At 38.0% G+C, this 22,154-nt stretch overlaps 1 protein-coding gene across 5 annotated transcripts in view; it reads right to left on the bottom strand.

The window, feature by feature from the left end:
* Window positions 1-22,154, bottom strand: part of LOC110443089 (E3 ubiquitin-protein ligase PDZRN3-like) — a 192,046-nt gene that overhangs the window by 54,357 nt on the left and 115,535 nt on the right. For all 5 annotated transcript variants that reach the window (XM_021487078.1, XM_021487077.1, XM_021487079.1 and 2 more), the window contains one exon: window positions 3,364-3,590. In XM_021487078.1, the coding sequence (XP_021342753.1) occupies window positions 3,364-3,590 (227 nt within the window). The remainder of the gene's footprint in view (window positions 1-3,363; window positions 3,591-22,154) is intronic.

Below are 22,154 nucleotides of genomic sequence, written 5' to 3'. Positions count from 1 at the left end.
CCGTTACAAGGAACAGTCGTAGCGGAGAGATTGATGGGTGGTTTATGGACGAGGGAGATGTCAGGTTTGTGTACTGTGGATTAACTTATCTCTACCAATGAGAATTATGTGATAAATAATTAATCCATCGAGAGCGGATCTGAGAGTAACAGTGATCTGAACGTGGCTCTATCAAAAGGAGGTGCCTGTCACAGTATCGTGAGGGGAGATACCCATGTCTAACACTTCCTGTAGAAGGCGATTCACGGGGCCCTGTTACCACATTTCTGTGTGTGTCGGACCTCACTTCCACAAGCTTACACCCTTGATTACAATCTACCCTGATCAGGAAATATAAAATATTTAATACTTTAAAGAAAAGACTCTTTCATAGCTACACGCACATGTTAGCTAGTTCACACATTTATACAACGGCATTTTTGTACAACAATCTATTCTGACCCAAGGCATTGAACTCGGAATATTTTAGAAAGGTCAGGCAGTAAAGGGCCTCAGTCATCTGAAGGATAAACACATGACTTTCAGTAAGACTCAGGCTTAATTGACAGCCATCTTGCAACTCACTCAAATGCAATAATGCTTTTTTCATAACTGAACTCTAGTTGCCCAAACAAACCTGGCACAGTATAGCAGTTTGTATGCCTCATGGCCACACGGATGAGTGTTTCAACAGTCGGAGTCCACAATACGTTTTATCGTGCACTTAATCGTTCAACCGTTTCAACCACAATAGCATGTGCACGTTTGCACGTGTGTTTTAGGTAAGGCAGCGAGAATGTTCCCAGCTCGTTCAGCATATGCTCAAGTTCAATGCAGTTGTGACGATGTGATTATGCGATAACATTTTTTATAGATACATGTTACATGTGTTCCTTGTGCGTGTCTGGTACCTCTTCAGACATCCAAAACACGATCTCCTACGGAATGTTTAAAAGCTTTTTATTCTACCCTACTTGTGAAAGACAAGATGCTAATTTACATTATATTTTTACTTTATCAGCAACTGGAGATCTATAAGTTAGTGGAACTGTGGTGTTTATAAGCACCTGCACCCCCAGTTTGTACTATTTTTACAGATGAGACCCCGAACTGGGTGTAAATAACGTGACTTCCTCCCACTTACATTCCTAGCCTGGTTCAGAACAACTTATACCAATAGAAATGAGATACAGGTATACCAATTTATCATCTGATAGGCAGAGAATTCAGTACAGAAAACTAGTAATCCGTAGGTTGTAGCATCATGTAGCAACATTGAATGATTTTATCAAAGACAAAAAAAGATTTCGGGAAAATGTTATTCTGAAGACAGTATAAGCTAATATTGAAATTTATGATGAGTTAAGATTTAGGCTGAACACAAGATTTAGGTATTACAATGAAGACTAATGTGAATTATCATAAATGTTATGTTATTATCCAAATTGTATCATCTATATGTGTCCTGCAGTTTCTGGAAGTTTTGTCAGCCATGTAGAGAATTACCCGGCAGAGGAAGTGATGGAATAGGTGTGTTTTTAATGTTGACTTTTTACGTGGCGGCCAGTTGATGTGGAGGTTCGCCTGGTGTACATCTCCTTGTTTATCTGAGGAGCAGCTGCTGAACCCCTTACCGTTCCGTATTTTTGGAACTCGTAGAAAAACTGCAATACATTAGAACTGGGCAGGAGAAGTAACGGGAATATAATGAGTCCTTAGTATAAGGAAGTCGTCTGTTTGATAAGTGGCAATAACTCTCAAAATATCGTCATAAATGTATCTAAAACTTGTCAGTTCAGCAAACACGTTACCAACGAGATAAACACTCACAACTACATAGCACCTTATCATACGAGGGTATCAAGCAAAAATGAAAAGTTTTTATTTTGCCAAGGAAATGAAGTGCTATTAATATTGCAGCTGATTATTATTTACAAAACGACTTTGGTGAAAACACTTCCAACAAAGCAAGCAGTTGCTAGCACAAAACTGTTTTTTGGTGTACAGAATGATGGAACTACCGGCATCTGACTGGCCTCGAGGCATCACACCAAACTATTGAGAATAATCTTATAATTACAAACCCTTACAGACACCCGTGCTTACCATAATAGTGTGCTGACCAACAACCATGTTGGAACACAAAGCAGGCGTTCAAAAATTCATGTAATGCAAATACTGCAGTTTACATTTTTTTCAATTCAACAAATGATAAATGAACCGTACAATGATGTTAGCCAAACAAACTCGCCATGTTTTACAATGTATGCAATGTGAAATCGGGAGAATACAATGCTTAATCATGCCCACGTTGAGAAATCAACCATGAGGATTTGGACAACAACGTCTGTAAAACAGGGGGAAGGTGTTTTGAAATGTAGAAAATGTATTTGAAGGAGACAGAGAAGACATAGATTTTGGGAACCAGATATCTGTCTGAGGGGGAGGGGTAACTGTCACGAGGCCAGATGTTGTCATCTGATAATAAGTCAACATGTTCTGGTCACACCAAAGGCTCGTAAACCAGGGCAGAAACACGGCAGAAACTGATGGGGTATTTTGTGGGGGGAAATATCAGAAACAAATGTTAAATGGTGGGGAGGAAGTTGAATGACTCCTAGACATGACATATTGTTGTAGATTTGTATGGGTCAGCCCCTATCTCACATACGATCCCCTCTATCTCTCCCTTCACCACAGATCACCCAGACAACGGGCCTGGTTAGCTTCCCCATAGCAACACAAATATTTTTATTCTATTTTTTTTTACATTTTCTTTTAACAAAAACAGAAACTCCACCAAAAATGTTACCCAAAGGTAAGGGTTAAAGTAGCCATAATAAAAATATTTTAAATTTTTTTTGTAGACTTTCAAAATATTGTCATAATGATGTGTTGTGGAAGCTCGCTAGACTGACTGGGGATGTCGGCTGGGCAGGGCACATGGCGGTATGGAAGGGTAGGGTATGAGGAAGAATCTCTGAGATTAGGTTCCCTAGCATGCTAGCCCTGCACCTGATCATGCCAGTTGTGCACTTGGCTCCAGGCACTTATACCCTTATCAGTATAGCTAATCAGATCTCCACCTAATTGTATTATACATCAGGTCGATTGGCTGGTTACATACTGAAATGTTTTAATTCATTCAAATTTAATTCCATATCAGATTTGATAGTTTGAAATAATATCCCGTTTATCTACTGATAAAGCCTCCCTGAAACAACCTGCTGGTATATTGGCCAAGGTTTTCTGTTAGACTCTTGATATGAATTTAAAGAGTTTTATTTACGTTTTATTAACCTCTAATATCACAGGTAAAGAAATAAAATACACTTATTTTTGTAAAAGGAATAATTCAATAATGAGATAAAGTATATGACCTACCCACTGGTCGGGAATGGGAAGACAGGAGGTGGTGGTGTTGGTGGACGATTAAATCCGTAAATTTCTTCTTCCGTTTGTGTTCCTATTGATACCATGGTTGGAGATCTATTTTTCATTTTATTTTTGTTGACCCTGCGTAGAACCTCAACCACAATGGGCTCCTGCGCCGTGTGGAACGCCTCGACGGCTTCTTCGTGTGATGACTTGGATAAATCCTGACCATTTACCTGCAAAACACAAGAAATACTCTATATATAAATATCCGTAAGACAAGAAACACTATACGTAATTATCCGTAAGACAAGAAACACTATATGTAATTATCCGTAAGACAAGAAACACTATATGTAATTATCCGTAAGACAAGAAACACTATATGTAATTATCCGTAAGACAAGAAACACTATATGTAATTATCCGTAAGACAAGAAACACTATATGTAATTATCCGTAAGACAAGAAACACTATATGTAATTATCCGTAAGACAAGAAACACTATATGTAATTATCCGTAAGACAAGAAACACTATATGTAATTATCCGTAAGACAAGAAACACTATATGTAATTATCCGTAAGACAAGAAACACTATATGTAATTATCCGTAAGACAAGAAACACTATATGTAATTATCCGTAAGACAAGAAACACTATATGTAATTATCCGTAAGACAAGAAACACTATATGTAATTATCCGTAAGACAAGAAACACTATATGTAATTATCCGTAAGACAAGAAACACTATATGTAATTATCCGTAAGACAAGAAACACTATATGTAATTATCCGTAAGACAAGAAACACTATATGTAATTATCCGTAAGACAAGAAACACTATATGTAATTATCCGTAAGACAAGAAACACTATATGTAATTATCCGTAAGACAAGAAACACTATATGTAATTATCCGTAAGACAAGAAACACTATATGTAATTATCCGTAAGACAAGAAACACTATATGTAATTATCCGTAAGACAAGAAACACTATATGTAATTATCCGTAAGACAAGAAACACTATATGTAATTATCCGTAAGACAAGAAACACTATATGTAATTATCCGTAAGACAAGAAACACTATATGTAATTATCCGTAAGACAAGAAACACTATATGTAATTATCCGTAAGACAAGAAACACTATATGTAATTATCCGTAAGACAAGAAACACTATATGTAATTATCCGTAAGACAAGAAACACTATATGTAATTATCCGTAAGACAAGAAACACTATATGTAATTATCCGTAAGACAAGAAACACTATATGTAATTATCCGTAAGACAAGAAACACTATATGTAATTATCCGTAAGACAAGAAACACTATATGTAATTATCCGTAAGACAAGAAACACTATATGTAATTATCCGTAAGACAAGAAACACTATATGTAATTATCCGTAAGACAAGAAACACTATATGTAATTATCCGTAAGACAAGAAACACTATATGTAATTATCCGTAAGACAAGAAACACTATACGTAAATATCCGTAAGACAAGAAACACTATACGTAATTATCCGTAAGAATGAGGTAAGCAGGACAGAACAACATGACCATGAGATGCAGCAGAAACAGAGAAACACTTACAGATGAATCTCACCACTTGTATCCAATAGAATGACAGCCAGATTTAAAACCACACACCTGTACAGAAACACTGGCAATCGTGGAATATCATCTTTCCTTTCTTACTTCATTACACAAATTCCACACCAGAAAATGCATGTTTGCACTTTTTCCGCTCTATAGGTATTTAGGCAGAATTACAACTCTCTTAACAGATTCCTAAGGGCACCACCATCCAGATGCTGGTTTGGCTTCTCATTGCTAATGCATCAAACCATAAAAAAAAAAAAAACGAACCATCTACCTGGAAATCATGGCCGGAAATAACGGAAAACACCCATTTCTGTTTATTAGAATAAAATCCATTTTCTATGCATTAGTCTCCACAAAGTGTGAAATTAATTAATTATGATTATCAATCGACACCATCGCTGTTTTTCCCTATTTTATAGCCACAAGGGCGAGTTCTAGTGACTAACTAAAACACTTCTCCAACCAAGCACGACCTTTGTGTTGCTTTGGCTGTACTGGAGGTAGCTCCCACATCCGTACTCTACCTGTAACGGGACCCTGTCAATCAATAGCCCTACATGCATCACCGCCACAACCAGCCGATTACTCATTTAGGACAACGTACAAGTTATTACACAAGCAAATTTCACTTTCTGTATAAATATTTCATCTGTGGGCCCTCCATCAAGAAAGAAATGAATTGGCTTATCCAAGGGGTCATTAATACGCACAGATCTCTCATAAATATTTCCTTTTGTGTGGGTCAGCCACGCTACCCGAAAACTTCTACTCCAGAACTATATAGAAGAATATACTGTATTGTATCATAGTGTAATGGACTTATTTGATAACTGTCTACAATAATTACGCCAGTATTCTCTGTCTGTGATTTTAATAAGCTCCCACCATTACCAACAAATGGAATCACTCCTCAATGTCGCATACACACACACCCTGAAACGTATTCAATTTTATATCGGATCTACGATCAGTAACAATTAAACAACTTTCCACTGGGAAATTACAATTGAATGCTTTTAACTTTCCTCTCCAATTAAAATAAGTCCTATTCATCTTGTCAGCATGTGCCAGCGAGTGTACATCAGAAAATGAGGGAATTTAAAAAAATATACGTTTTTTGCTGTTAATGGACATTCTACATTCTATTACAATAACTGTAATCGCTTCCACTTGAACTGATGAAATTATCAAACGTTCGATTGATTGAATGACAAAAAAATCAACAGAGACAGCAATTTGTATTAAACTTTTTGTCGTTATCAATGACAAAATCGCAATGATGTTTTTTTTGCCGCCAAATTTCTAATCATATTAAAACTTTTGTAAATGCTGTCAATTATCATAATCAATTAGTTAGGGTGGGGAGGATTAAACGGGACCAGAAAGGGTTCATTGTGATGGTATCAACCTTTCACCTAAGTGTGGCAGACTATAACAACCAACAGACTGCACAGGAGATCACTTGGGCAGATTGTATGTACTAAGCACTGACAAAAAAAATCTCACAATTAGAGATTAAAACAGTTGCTCATATCAAATGTCCCAAACATTTAAACTAAAATGAGAAAGAGGGAATCAGTATACAGGGAAGATGTCATCAGTGTGTGTGGAATATGTCATCAGTGTGTGTGGAATATGTCATCAGTGTGTGTGGAATATGTCATCAGTGTATGTGAAAAATATCAGAATTATATGCAGAAGACGTCATCAGTATGTGTGTCATGTTTGAACAGCTGAAAGTACAAAATAATTTCTCTCAGAGGAGTGTCCAATCAAATTCATCCAAATACTTAATAAAAACCTTTTATCCAAGTATTGGGTGGCTCTGATTTCAGGAAGGATTGCAGCATTGTCTGTCGAAACATCTGATAAAATGTGCTACCAGACACAAGTAGTAGAGTAATTACATTGATACATGTTAGCCTAGGTCTCCAGCTCATCATCCGTCACACACTCATACTCAACATTACTTAAGTTGCCTGACAACATAAAAAGACCACATATCTAGCATAATAGAAAAACACAGCACATGATGAGGGCACAATAATGTGTTTACTTCAATATGCTCCCAATAGAACAGGACATCTTTCTGCCTACTCTCCAGTTAGCCTATTGTGCTTGGAATGGAATCTAGTACACACCCTTCAGACACCTTCTGTGTGGAGTCTCTATGGGGAGGGATTGTATACCTACAGGTACGCAGGAGGAAGACCAGGAGGAGAAGGAGGGGAGGAGATTGGCAAGGGGGAGGAGGAAAGATTGGCAAGGGGAGTAACCTAGTTTATTACTTATACATGTTAACAAGGGTAATGACCTGGTACACTATAGGTAGGGGAGGGGCAACTGGGGAGGGGGAGTTGACTGGGAATGAGGAGCAACCTAATTAGAACCTTATGTAGTGGCTTAGTGGTACAGGTTACAGTTGTAATACCAATCAGAGTAACATTGCCAAAGGTCAAAGGTTCTCATAAAGACAACTCAATCCAAACCTCCTCCAGCAACTGCCCAGTGCAAATGTAGATGGTAAGGATAATTGTCCCCACAAAGACAACCAAACCAAAACAATATCAAAGGGCAACTGTCCTCTAGAGGTCAAGGTCAAGGTCCTCATATAGGTAATACAATTAAGATCTCTCCCACTGGCAACTGTTCTCCAAACCAGATTACGGTCATGGTAAAGTATAATTCTTAATATATTAGGGCCAATAATATTATCAAAATCTTCTCATCGTAGTGCAGTATAAGCCAATATATATCAACACAGACCTCATACATAAAAGGTCATAGGTCATCAAGGTTTCTTGTCTAATAACCACTGTCTATCATTCTATTAGATCTCAGGGCTCTAAAAACACAAGTGGGTCAATGTTTCTAAAATCAATGAAGTACTGTTTGTGTGGTGTTATATCGGGGAACAGTGAATGTAATATCACACAAGAGTACAGCAGCTTATCAATGGATTACTGATGATTGGGGTTCTCATAAAAGGATATTGATGCAAAAAATAGTCTAAGATAAGACCAAAATTGAGGATGATTATACAAAAGTAGGGCAGATAAAATGCAAAAAATCTGGTACTGATTCCATCCGACAGCTGTACATGTGTCTGTAAAAAGGTTGGTCTGTTGGAGGTGGTCAATCTGATGATACCCTGCTTTATTTTCTAGGGTGTGAAAGATACAGAGGACGATAGAGGTAATGACTGGCAGTGAGGGCAGGCATTATTGGGTCTTTATAAAAATAGTCACACAGCATCTATATATAAATAGTCGCACAGCGTCCACTATCGGGGCCACATATATAGTTAAACAGCATCATTTATAGGGGCCATGGTCACTTAGTGTCCATTAAAGGGGCCACATACATGTATATAGTCACACAGCATCCATTTTAGGGGCCATTATCAATAAGTGTTCATTGTAGGGGCCACAGCTAAACAGGGTCCTTAAGGGTTAGGGTTATACATGGTCCATTATAGGGGCCATAGTCACATATTGTGGTGTCCATTATTGGGCCATATATATATATATATATATAGTTATACAGCCCTAACCATTTTGTTCTAAAACACCATTTAACTGAATAGGCCAGAGAAATTATTTTTTTCAGAAGGGTCAAAAGACTAAAATCTTTTATCATAAAACATTATATTAAACTCAGTAAGTTTTTTTTTAGTTTTAAAAATCGATGCAATCTCCTGCCTGCGCACTGCAACAGATTATTGCTGCCCTTCACTAAGACAACAGACAGCTCTACTGATTTAACCATGTTGATTAAACAGCAATCTTTGCCTTGCAAAGACCGACATGGTTCTAGGGTAGAATTGAGATATAAAAGAGGTACAAAATGTTAATTAAACATCAATCCTTGTTTGCCTCCAACAAAAGTTCTATACAGTGGTATTAGGGAGTGAATAAAATTGGATCCATGGAACAACTCTGATGAGTTCTGACGAATATGTTCACAGTGTTATTAGGTAGTGAATTACATTGACTGCTGAATAACCTACAGGCTTGTAAGATATCGATACCCTGGTACAATCAATCTGGTCATGTCCAGCTTTCAGGGTGAGTGGGCATTTCTACCTCATTACTAGAACATTCTATACAGGTCAGCTAGTACTACAACCAGCCAAAGGCAGGTTTCTGGGAACCCTAGCATCAAAGACATGACGATCACACCGACAATTACAGATACATAATATGCAATTTCCATTGCGGACCATCACACATCTTTTATCTCTATATATTATCAGTCTTTGTCAATCGACTATAACAATAATTACACTATTGTGAACTAAGCTTATTGGCGATGTATTTTGTCTCCACCAGCTAGAACCTCTTGATTTATATATTGTTTCTTATACAGCTATCCCTGTTTATCAACTCCCAGGCCATCCAATGAACAACCAGTCAATTCAAATCTTCCATCAGCAATTGGTTTAATTCCAAATAAGGAACATGGCTATTTTAAGAGTGGCACCCTTTGACTTCCTACTTCTCCATTTCGGAAAATCATCTTTGATGTAAAACCATTTTATAAGAGGTTAAATTTATAAATTGATTAAAATTAAAATTAAAATTTAAAAAAATTGAAATGTTTCACCTTAGTTTACATCATATCTGATCTTTGCATTTTAATTAACACCTAGAACAACTTCCTCTGCATCCTGACTCATTGTTTGTAAGACAAGAAGGTTGATTACATGATTGTCATAAAATTGTGTTAAACAAGTTTACCTCACTTTCATTATTAGTTAAAATTTGTTTTCATTTCAAAACTTGAAAAATTAACCAACTCAAATAAGACAAGAATACTAAGCAATAATCTCATACTGTGGAGCCTCTATTTATCAAGTATAGAAACTTTTTAAGCTGTAGTTATGAGGAATGATACGAAGTTCATAGGTAACCATTGTAACAGATAACGGAGGGGCTACATTAGATGGACACAAAGTAAACGTTTATTAGTAATGTGTCACCTTATCATAAGTACAACCTCGGTCAATTCATCACAATGTGACCCATTAAACAAGCACTCAACTAGAACCATTTGTTATTGGTATGCAAGTATTCAATTACACTGCGAGTCGCCCTGTCACAATGTCCTGCGGACCATGACACAGCGGTCGTGTGACCCCCTCCCCCCCATCCTAAGGTGAAAGCACGCCTAGGTGTACTCAAACATAAACACTGTTAAGTTAACAGTGAGGAATTTGTCTGCTCTAACGTAAACACTGTTCAACTTAGGGAGCTTCACTGAAGCTCTTCTTCTACAGGGAGCATAGGATTATTATTTATGAGCTCCCTTTGTGAAAGCGGTAAATCTGACATCATTTTAGACTCAGGAAATGTGATGGTGAAGAAAGATGGCCACACACCCAACGCCTCGAGCTTCACAGTGTCGCCTTGCGTTAAACACGCTGTCATGGTGATTTGTGGACAAAAATTATAATCTTTTTTCCATGGAAATGTTTTTTGCTATTTCAGGGCCATGATGAAATAATTTCATTAATGAAGACGCGATGTGCTCCAGTCAACATTGATGTCACGTCCGCACAAATAGCTTTATAATCCCACGCTCAAGTGTTCACGTCACATCTCAAAATGAAGCAATCACATTCAATATACTCTCGGTTCGTAAAAATATAATGAAATTGTATTATACTCATTTGCCAATTTTAAATTCTAAATCTTATCATGTGATGAAACATGATTTAGATTTCCACAAACAACACTCGTGGAACACGGACATTAATGGGTAAATAGCTTCCGACTGTGTTAGATGTTTACCTGTTGTTTACCTGTTAAATACCTATTAAATCAGCTTTAAGTTGTTTTTTATTTACGTAAACAAGCTGTTTTTATCACCCACCCACCACAATACACAGTGTAGGACATGTGTGTTTGTCTCACACGTCCGGGTCAGAGAGTAAGACCCATATTTATATAATCTATGAATTATTAATGACGACAACTAAAGATTCCATCGTAAAACTGATTTACACATTAATAAACACTCACACAAATGGAAGAAAAATATGTCAAACAGAGAAAAGGCCAACCAGTCCATTTAATGTACTCACTTCAAACACATTTAATATCACAAGGTGATAAACAGAATTCTCCAGGTACACCAACTTAACATTACATCACCGTCAGCTACATCCTCTCTGGCTTACCATGGTAACATACATATATCTAGGTTTACTCCGAGCAAAGTTTGGCCTATCACGATTATCACCAGCACGAGATGTTTTCTGTAATCTCTGAGAGCTCAGATACCCTTCGGCACAAGACAAAACATGGTGCTACTCAAGTGGCTGGCAGATAAGAAATAACAAGTTTTGATAGAAAATGGACCCATTTGATAAAGATTAAAGCCCATTTAACTATTCCAAAAAATATTTTGAGGAACCGCAAGACTTTTTATGGATGAATCGTAGGGATTTGTGATAGCCGCATGTTTTCTAACATTACATGGAAGCATCTGCAAAACAGATCTCATTGAATATTTCAACAAACCTTTCCTCATGAAGCACTGACAACTCTTTAGTCTGACCTCACTGTACCTATATGTTGTCAGGCAAACCCCCACTGTACCTAAACTTGTAGTCGGGCAGACAGCACTTCAGGATCTGCATACCGCCTATTTATAAACCCATCATTCTAGCACTTCCTTCTCAAACTTGAACATGGTCAAACAAACTCAAGGAGCAATGAAGGGGAAAAAAATAGAAAATATTCTCTCAAGATTATACAAGAGGTTTGCTCACGGATGATTTACTAACAAGCTGGAGTCTTCATCTAAACAACCATTGTAGAATTAATCTTGACACAGTGTCAGGAACTTAAACAGGTTAATTTAAGTCTTCCTATCAACTTTCTGTGGGAGGATAACTATCTTTTCAATCTTAGACGTATAATCTGTACCACCAGGGAAGCTGCAGTTGAGTTGTAGCCTCATTCTGATGGGATATATGTGCTATTTATAGAATATTTGACAATCTTGCATCAAATTTTATCCTCAACCACAAAATGGGCTGACCTTTCTCAATTCAACCATTGATATCTGACAGACAGAACTGTGATAACCGGGACGAAAGACATGTAACAAAGTTGATACCAGAGACATGTAACGAAGTTGATACCAGAGACATGTAACGAAGTTGATAACAAAGTTGATACCAGAGACATGTAATAAAAGTGATAACAAAGTTGATACCAGAGACATGTAACAAAATTGATATTCTTGAGAACTAATAACTTAAAACACTATGTCTGGAAATATTACTCCGCCTTTTGGAAGAGCAACACCAATTGTACAACTGATATATATTTATATTTCTTAAAGGAAAACAATCCTAGATGTTTTATACCAATGAAGATCGAGCCACTGATTCTCTGCTGAATCTGTATAATGGCGTTTGTTATAGTTAATAAAAGAAACAATTGACAGAAAATAAAATGACAAATGATGGTGTAGCGAGATAACTCAATGTCTGCCTATAGCTGACAGCCAGACTTAATCAAAAACCATCCTATACCCAGTTATTATCATAGCATACAGATGAAAGTCGTTGGTCAGAACCATAGTCAGAAAGCTACCAGACTCAAAACAATATTCCATATCAGCTCATTCACTTGAATTGTGGCCAAAACTCTGCATTTACAAGCCTACAGCAAAACGACCCTAGATATCATTAAATAGTCTTTGAACCAGCGCAACATGTGCTTTTTATACAGAGGAGTGCGCAGTCTAAAACACCATACTTAATAAGGCAATCACCGGTGCTATCACGGCTTATAATCTTCCTTTTGTGAAAATCAAATACAAATCTATTTAAAACAAGGTATATAAATCTACTTAAAGCTGGTATCTGTCTTTTCAAGTAGTGAAAGTAGAAACAGTTCTACAACTTGCCAATATACATGTACCATTAGATAGCGCCAATATACAGCCACGGGAGGCCAGGCTTCAATCTTTCGTGAAAATTTAATTATCAAAATTCATTTTATGCGCCTGGTAGCACAAGTTAATCCCTGTACAAAGATAGTTCCTTACCAACTGATGGGCATATAGGATATTGATTCAATACGGAAGCTTTCCTAGCCAACATCCCTATTGCCTGTATACAGCCCCCAAACATCCGCGAGACCTCATCACCACACAATCCAGGAAACTCTAGACATACATTGCTCCCAAGTCGGCCGTCTCTAAAATTACATCTTTTCCTAAATGTGTTTTTCCCTCAGAATGAAGAAAAATACATCAAAGATAGCTTTATCATGATCTCCAATTAATGAAAAGTACAATCAATCAAATTAGATTTAATAAGTTTTCTTTCCAACTTGAAATTCAAGAAACAGCATACCTAAATGTTTTGTGAGAATTGAAAGTAGTTACACTAGAATTTAGTACAGGTTTAATATGAAACCTCTCCCGTGTTCTTCTACACATGACCAGATAAACAAAAAATAAATAAATTTCAGCTCCTGATTCATGTGAAGTAAAATTTAAGCGTAGAAAAAGCAGTTCTACCAGAAATAGCTGTGTGTAGGTGAATTGATGATTGGTTCAAAACAAATGTTTTAAACTCCGTATCTTTGATCACATATTCATTACATGTCCGTTTTAAACCTAGAAATTATCACTGCATCCCCTGAGGCATGAGAACAGATCTGTCAGAACTCTCCTGTAACTTCCTCCGGGATACAATATTTTTACAATTCCTGTACATATGACTGGGTACGTTTTTTCCAGTCAGTGGGAAAAGCCATCATTTACACTTGACTTTACGATTAACGGAACCCCTATGGTTATCAGATTCATAATTTAAACAGACACAGGGATTTGCCTGTGTCTTAGGGACGTAGACAGTATACATACAAACAACAGACGTTTTAACTCGCGTTTTACATCCTGTAAAAACATTTACCAAGCCTTGTACACATAACACAGCATCACAAATAACAACATATCCACAATTATCAAACATTTATAACTTTTCATCAAAAAAAATTAAATGTTTTATTCCTTATAGCTTTTTACAATATGATAAATGGTATAATATACAAAAGTTTTGATAAATTACGTACAATATGCTGTTTTAGTGTTGCTGTAAACAAGCTGCTCAGGAGTGATGAGAGCTCTGTACCTGGCTCTATATCCTACCCTTCCTGCATGTTGAATCATCTTACTGAAGTACTTCAGACACCAACTGTTCCTCTCCATAAACCATTCTCACTTTTTTTTACCAGCAGATTTTATTCCCTCCATTTCCTTACCCGCAGTACACATTGAATTGTGATAATCTGTAGGCAAACAGCCACAGATGTAATAGGCAAATATGACTTCCAATTATTTAGCGGCATTGAAACGATGCGACAGTCAATGAAGGCCTTATGATGTATCGGTGCTGAGAACAAGTAACAACACAGTTTTTTGCCTGGGTCCCTTGGGGAGGTTGTTGGGGGCTAATCCCCTCTAACAAAATCAATACCTATATATTTCTCCTTGTTCATTACTTAATCCTATGATGAACCTCAGCCCTCGTACATGCTGGTGACTGGCCGAGTACGCCGGCGATGGAATCTACAATACAACCTCAGTAAAAACGTTGATGGGAGATCATAAGATAACATATCTATTATCACTGTAAAGTCACATGCATCACTCACCTGATAATAAGTCTTAAGAAAGCCCGCTCATTAAGGGACGCATATACCGCACAAAGCGACTGTAAATGACTGTAAATCCCGAGGAGCGGTGTGTATCGCATGACGCCAAAAGACATTTCACTATATACCATCACCTATAAATTACTCGACATCATGATAAGACACCATCAAGTTTTCACTGTTACTCAGTACCAATGCCTAAGAAAGAATTTAAGCTACATTTCATGACTTTTTCGTGATATGGTAAAATTTGTCTTGGTATCTCAGCTAGGTGTATTAAATACTACTTGCCATGACATCATCTCTGCCTCGCACATGCCATCACACTCACACGGAGTCGCAGAGTCGTGTGCCGTGTGACAGTTTTTTGTTCAACATTGCGATGCTATCCTGTGGTACCTGTAGTCGAGATGCTTTGCTCTCCAGACGGATGACTTCATTTAAATTCCTTCAACAATGGCCTGGCAAAATGATGAAATCTTCTTCAATTTTCTACATGCTGGGCGCTGTCAGTGTGGCGGGGACGCATGTCACTGTCGTCCATAGGTAACGGGATTACCATCACTGCATCACCACCACAGATATGATGATATAGAATGCTTTTACACTACTTCTCCCTTGTTTTACAGCAAAAATCCATATAATTTCTCCCATCCGTTTCGTCTTCCATCCAACATCTAGATTACTGCTGTTTCCTGATAATCGTCAGTAGTGTTTTTAGGATGAATTCTGGAGAAAAACTGCTGCCATTCCTGGTTCAATCGGCACCATCTGAGGCCTGACTCCGTGTGCCCAGGGCCATACTACTTAGTGATCATCTTATACTGCTTATTGATCCAAACAAAATGCCAAGTCAATATTCCTGTCAATTATGTGTGAAAAATTCCACAAATAATTGTTCTTACCCCAGCCCCCTTTTGTACTCCCCACCAGTCATAGGCGCTTCCTTGTTTTGCTACCAATATTAGACATCAATAATTTGATGAATATCTATCTTAAATCCAGTATCATTTCAACTTAGGTTAAGAATTTCACTTTATTTTTAGGTCATGAAATTGTAGATGAAATGATGTAACAATATGTTGGTAAATAATTTCACTTCATAAAATATTCACAAACTTAACCGCCCAAACGTGACTCAATGTAACCCAAACGGAAAAGGCTGATAAATTCTTTTTCCGTTAAAAGGATAGAATCTAAATTGAGTGTAGTCAGTGCTTTTCAGCAGAGTTCTCACCTTGTGGCACCGTGAATGTGACATTTATCATCATTACAAGGGTAAGTCACCTTGTCCACTGTAGCGATCTTACTGTTCGACTTTCTGCTAGTACCTTACGTCCCATGTCTCTACAAGGCTTTTATGTTTGGTCCAGTAGCTGATCTTAACTGCCTGACTGTTCACTACCGCTTACTTTTCGTTACCTAACTGACCGACTTTCCAAGAGGCCATTACAGTATTGGATGGTCACATGCGAATCACTCAATCTCCGATCCCAAGGGCCAAAAAAGTAAAAATCTAATCACATTTCATACCAAAACTAGGAAAACAAGGTCAAACATTCGATCAATGCCAAGGTAGGACAAGTTTCTAGCCAAAATGATAGAAAAATGTATTTGTAACCTCATCTTCAAAGTATACAATGTATGTGTCCCCCCCATCCTCCCTCCCTCACCTCCAAGGTAGATACATAAATCCGGGAGTATTTTTATGACCTATACATCACCAGACTACCTGCATGGCAGAACAACTGATCATCTGTCACACCAAGTCAATTTCTGTCATCATCTATCTTTTATATAGCATGTAAATCAGGCTGGAAGTGTTTCCTAGGCAGGTAGATTAAACAACTGATTGATATAAGAATTCATAAAAATCACTTTCATAGCAAAAACTCCTTTTATTGTCTGGCGGCCTGTTTGATGGTGTGTTGGTTAGTATATCTAAGGCAGAACGCTTCAACATCGATCACAGGACAAAGTGACATTCCACATGCTATTGAGTGTACTGTCGTCTTGTGGCCAATGTTCTATCTAAATCAAATAGGAAGTATTTTTACAGTGACAATCTTAACAAGTAATCAATCAGATAAAGGCAGCTCCGTCATAACCATTATTCTCCAGATCTATCTAGACCCGTCAATCATAACACCATTTCCCTGATTTGTCTCAACAACATCACAACCATTATTCTCCAGATCTATCTAGACCCGGCAATCATAACACCATTTCCCTGATTTGTCTCAACCACTTCACAACCATTATTCTCCAGATCTCTCTAGACCCGTCAATCATAACCCCATTTCCCTGATTTGTCTCAACCCCATCACAACCATTATTCTCCAGATCTATCTAGACCCGTCGATCATAACACCATTTCCCTTATTTGTCTCAACCCAATCACAACCATTATTCTCCATATTTATCGAGACCCCCATCATAACCACCACTCTCCAGATATATATCTAGACCTGTCAATCATAACCACCACTCTCCAGATATATCTAGACCTGTCAATCACAACCACCACTCTCCAGATATATCTTGACCAAATCACAACCACCACTCTCCAGATATATCTTGACCAAATCATAACCACCATTCTCTTGCTTTGTGTAGACACCACTATTCCTTGGATTTATCTTTACCCCTCATCATAACAATCGTTCTATCAGTGAAGTTTATCTAAAAAAAAGAGGCGTTATAACGGTCTACCCGAGAGGCCAGGTGTAAATTTCAGGTGTTAGTGACAGACTGCACACGTATATATATATATGTAAAGGGCCCCAGCCTGCATCAAGGTAGGGAAACAATGACTGGGCTGCTTGTCAAATATAACTATGAAGAGAGGATGTAATTGTAGCACAGTGTGGCAAACAAATACAGCAGACTATTACCTTGTCAAGTTATTATCAATGGATAGCTTGTCAAATGTACCAATGAATGGAGGCAGATAAATGGGTAGGATCACAATCAAAATTAATTATGATACTTGTTGCAGGTAAAAAGTTGGACTGTCCTTGACTTCAAAGATTAATCATGATGAGAACCAAACATTCTAAAATACCATACAAATACACTCTCCAACAACCTCCACCACGACCACATCCCCTTTTATTACTTTGTTCCTCTTCTTGGTAACGATATCCTCTCCCCGGCAACGACAGCAGGGACAACTGTGTCAAGATGCCAGAATGTTAAGAGGTTACCATGGAAACGACACAAAAAACATCAGTTAGAATTGTCACTGTTCCACCATCAAAACACAATTGTCACACCGCAATAAAAGGCGAGGGACTTGTGGCTTCTGGCATTACCAAGTAATTGTGGGTTGTATACCCTATATAGCTATAACAGCAGGTTTTATACCCTATGTAGATATAACCATGCTTTTGTATACCCACCACAGCCATAACAATGGGTTGGATACCATATATAGCCCAACAACCTTCAAACGAACAACAGCAGCCTATATATATAATATCGGGTGATAGAAATTTACCATTTTTTTATGTTTTTGTTATGAAATTATAACACAAATATTTAGGAATCCCTCGTATAAGTCTCTAATTCCGTGGTGCTAATTCTGATGTGCTGTAATCTGTAATGTTGGCCTGTTAGTTGGTAGTCAACTCTTCATCAACATCGGATGTTCACCTCATGTTTTATAGGGGCGTACAATAATTGTGAAACAAAGTCAGTTAATGTAAGCAGTCTTTACTTCCATACTCTATTCTAGCAGTCAGGTATAGCTCTTACCTTGGGATCATATAGCGCTACATAAGACTGCCCCCAGTGACCGACGATGATGTATTGACGGTAAAGCAGGCCGTTAAATATTACGCCAAGCATCATTACAATATATAAAGGGTTTTCACTTTATCAATTATTTAAACACCAGCACCGTTTTTTTCATCCTTGTTTGTCAACATGTCTTAATGACCTTTTCACAGTTCAGGTAAATTACCCATCTTTTAAACTCAAAGTGTAATAGCCTACGTACCTATTAACTATACACACGACATTACCGTAGCCTACCTAATAACCACACACGACAATACCGTAGCCTACCTAATAACCACACACGACAATACCGTAGTCTACCTAATAACCACACACGACAATACCATAGCCTACCTAATAACCACATATGACATTACCGTAGCCTACCTAATAACCACACACAACATTACCGTAGCTAGCCTACCTAATAACGACACACAACATTACCGTAGCTAGCCTACCTAATAACGACACACAACATTACTGTAGCCTATCTAATAACCACACACAACATTACTGTAGCCTACCTTATACTGAAACACACGACAATACCGTAGCCTACCTAATAACGAAACACAGCATTACTATAGCCTACCTTATAACGAAACACAGCATTACCGTAGCCTACCTAATAACGAAACACAGCATTACCGTAGCCTACCTTATAATGAAACACAGCATTACCGTAGCCTACCTAATAACGACACACAGCATTACTGTAGCCTACCTTATAATGAAACACAACATTACCGTAGCCTACCTAATAACGACAGACAGCATTACCGTAGCCTACCTTATAATGAAACACAACATTACCGTAGCCTACCTAATAACGACACACAACATTACCGTAGCCTACCTAATAACCACACACAACATTACCGCAGCCTACCTAATAACGACAAACAGCATTACTGTAGCCTACCTTATAATGACATACGACATTACCGTAGCCTACCTAATAATCACACACGACATTACCGTAGCCTACCTAATAATGACACACAACATTACCGTAGCCTACCTAATAACAACAAACAGCATTACCGTAGCCTTTCTAATTACAACTTACCATTACTGTATCTTTTCCTAATCACAACATTTAACTCAATATAAACGTTGCCTCTGAATCACAATGCAACTCAAAATAACCATAGCTGATAAAAGTCACAATACATGTTAACAATACCATCCCCTACCAAAATCACAACAGCAGAACCCTTTACCGTAGCCTACCTATCACAACAGCAGAACCCTTTACTATAGCCTACCTTATCACAACACACAGCTCATTATTACTGTAGCTTACCTAATCAGAACTCGCCATAATTCCAAAATACCAAGTGTGCATAATTCTAATATGTCAAATTACTTATGGAAGTGTGTCACCTAATAACATCAGAAAAGGTAAACACTTTTCCACTTTCCAACCTCAGTGCATGCTGACATAACCAGACAGGTGGTAGTGAGGCCGAGTCGGGTGTGGTGATCTCATTCCATACAGTAGTCGACGGTTTATAATTTAGCTGGTCATTGTGAACGTAAACCAGTACAGACATATGTAGATATCAATCCAGAAGATAACAGAAAAAGATGAAAGAATAATTAATGATGAAAAAGGCAGAAAATAGAACATACAAAAAGATCAGTAGTGGCCCAATCTTTATAGAATTCAAAGCTCCCCTACTTTAACTGACACCTGGTGAGCCACTAGGAGTTTTCCCCTTTGATCACCCAGTGTGAAATCTATGTTGCCAAATCTTACCCTTGTTTACATGACAATGGAGAGTTGCTGAAGCACGTCCTGCTCCGGTCTCTACTCATACCCCTGACGACACTTTAATAAGTCCGATCCGTAAGACTGCACTCACAATATCAGTGAGACGTAATACCTAGTCCAGTCTGTACATTAAACCTCTGATGCTAAAATGTCTTATTGTTGCATTGACACATGAGGTTGCACTTTGAACATGGCTGTATGTAAAATCATTGATGATATTTTCTCAAATACTTCGGCAAAATCGAAGTTCAAACTGTCGATGAACTGTCTGGTTTTTCCACATGTTTACGGTGAAGTGGCAGATAGAGCCAGGTGCGAGTGTTGATATCTCTGGACAATGTGTAGCTTCCCAGCAGGTCACCGAGGACTTGTGATCTGTCCATAATCCATCACCTCCAACTTGTTGTCTTTAGCACGTCTTACACGCTTTACTTGAAGAATCTTTCCAGATTAAATCAATATTTTTGAGATTGATATCGGAGAGATTCCAGCATAACAGTTAATTTAACCTGTAGACTAGGTTCTTCGTATGGTCCCTTATCTCCGGACGATCATCACAGAGTAAAGAATAATTTTCATATTCCACGAGCCATGCAAATTTTCTCTCAAGTTCAGTCACGTAATCAATGAGCCATTTTTTTTAAACAGAAGTACTGTTTGTATGAGTGGAGACCTGCGTGAAAAACGCCACTAGATTCACGATAGATTGTGTCGAGATTAGCACAAATGCGCTTCTATGATGTGGCACAATGCACGCCAGGCGGGCACATCAAAGGCAGGCCATAGCCATTCATTAGTACAACACAACAATGCCCTGTGTATTGTATCAGCCAGGTTTACCTGGATGCCTTACCTGTGCTCTGTACCTGGACATTCTACCTGGACGTTCTACCTGGGTATCTGATCACTTCTACCTGTCCTAAGTCTGGCCAGAATCACCTAACATGGACAATACCCAGCTTGTTTGTATTCCATTAGTTGTGTCTAGATTTCTTAATTGATTTCTTGTCCCTTTTTCTTTTTAAAGAAAAATTCAATGAAATTCTTTTGCTAATTCTTACAGTGTGAATTGGGCTTCAAAATCAATTTTCAGATTATTCATAAATAAGTAAAGTGGATAGCATAATTCATAAAGCATGATATATTTGATGTATATTTAAAAGGACAAAAATTGTTTTCACTTACAATCTGGTCTAGTGAATAACAGAATGTCAGTTAAAACAGATTTTTAAAGAAGTAATTGCATGGACCAAGAAATGTGTGAACTTTGTATTGTACCAATTTTACTAGACAGAGTTGTTTTAAATTAAGAGCTCAGCAGATAAAACAGGTTTCATTACAATACAAGTTTACCAGAGAAGACCGGTGTAACAGGAGAACCCAGAATCCTCATAACTCTAGAAGGACGCTCTACCAATTGAGCTACCTGGTCAGCAAAAATTGAGCTGGTCCAGTTCCGCTACACATTCTTATAGTAGAATTAAGTTACCAAATAACTCTAGAGAGTAGAGAAACGTTTCATTGGAGTGGAGGTGTACAGGATAAGAGGGTGTGGTGTCTCTGTTCTAGAGGTGGACAGGATAAGAGGGTGTCTCTGTCCTAGAGGTGGACAGGATAAGAGGGTGTGGTGTCTCTGTTCTAGAGGTGGAAAAGGATAAGAGGGTGTGGTGTCTCTGTCCTAGAGGTGGACAGGATAAGAGGGTGTGATGTCTCTGTTCTAGAGGTGGACAGGATAAGAGAGTGTGGTGTCTCTGTCCTAAAGGTGGACAGGATAAGAGGGTGTGATGTCTCTGTTCTAGAGGGGGACAGGATAAGAGGGTGTGGTGTCTCTGTCCTGAAGGTGGACAGGATAAGAGGGTGTGGTGTCTCTGTCCTGAAGGTGGACAGGATAAGAGGGTGTGGTGTCTCTGTCCTGAAGGTGGACAGGATAAGAGGG

Source organism: Mizuhopecten yessoensis, unplaced genomic scaffold (genome assembly GCF_002113885.1).
Source record: "Mizuhopecten yessoensis strain PY_sf001 unplaced genomic scaffold, ASM211388v2 scaffold716325, whole genome shotgun sequence".
In the NCBI taxonomy this organism is placed as follows: domain Eukaryota; kingdom Metazoa; phylum Mollusca; class Bivalvia; order Pectinida; family Pectinidae; genus Mizuhopecten; species Mizuhopecten yessoensis.
The sequence above is the reverse complement of the archived record's forward strand: the minus strand, read 5'-3'. Positions and strand labels throughout refer to the sequence as shown.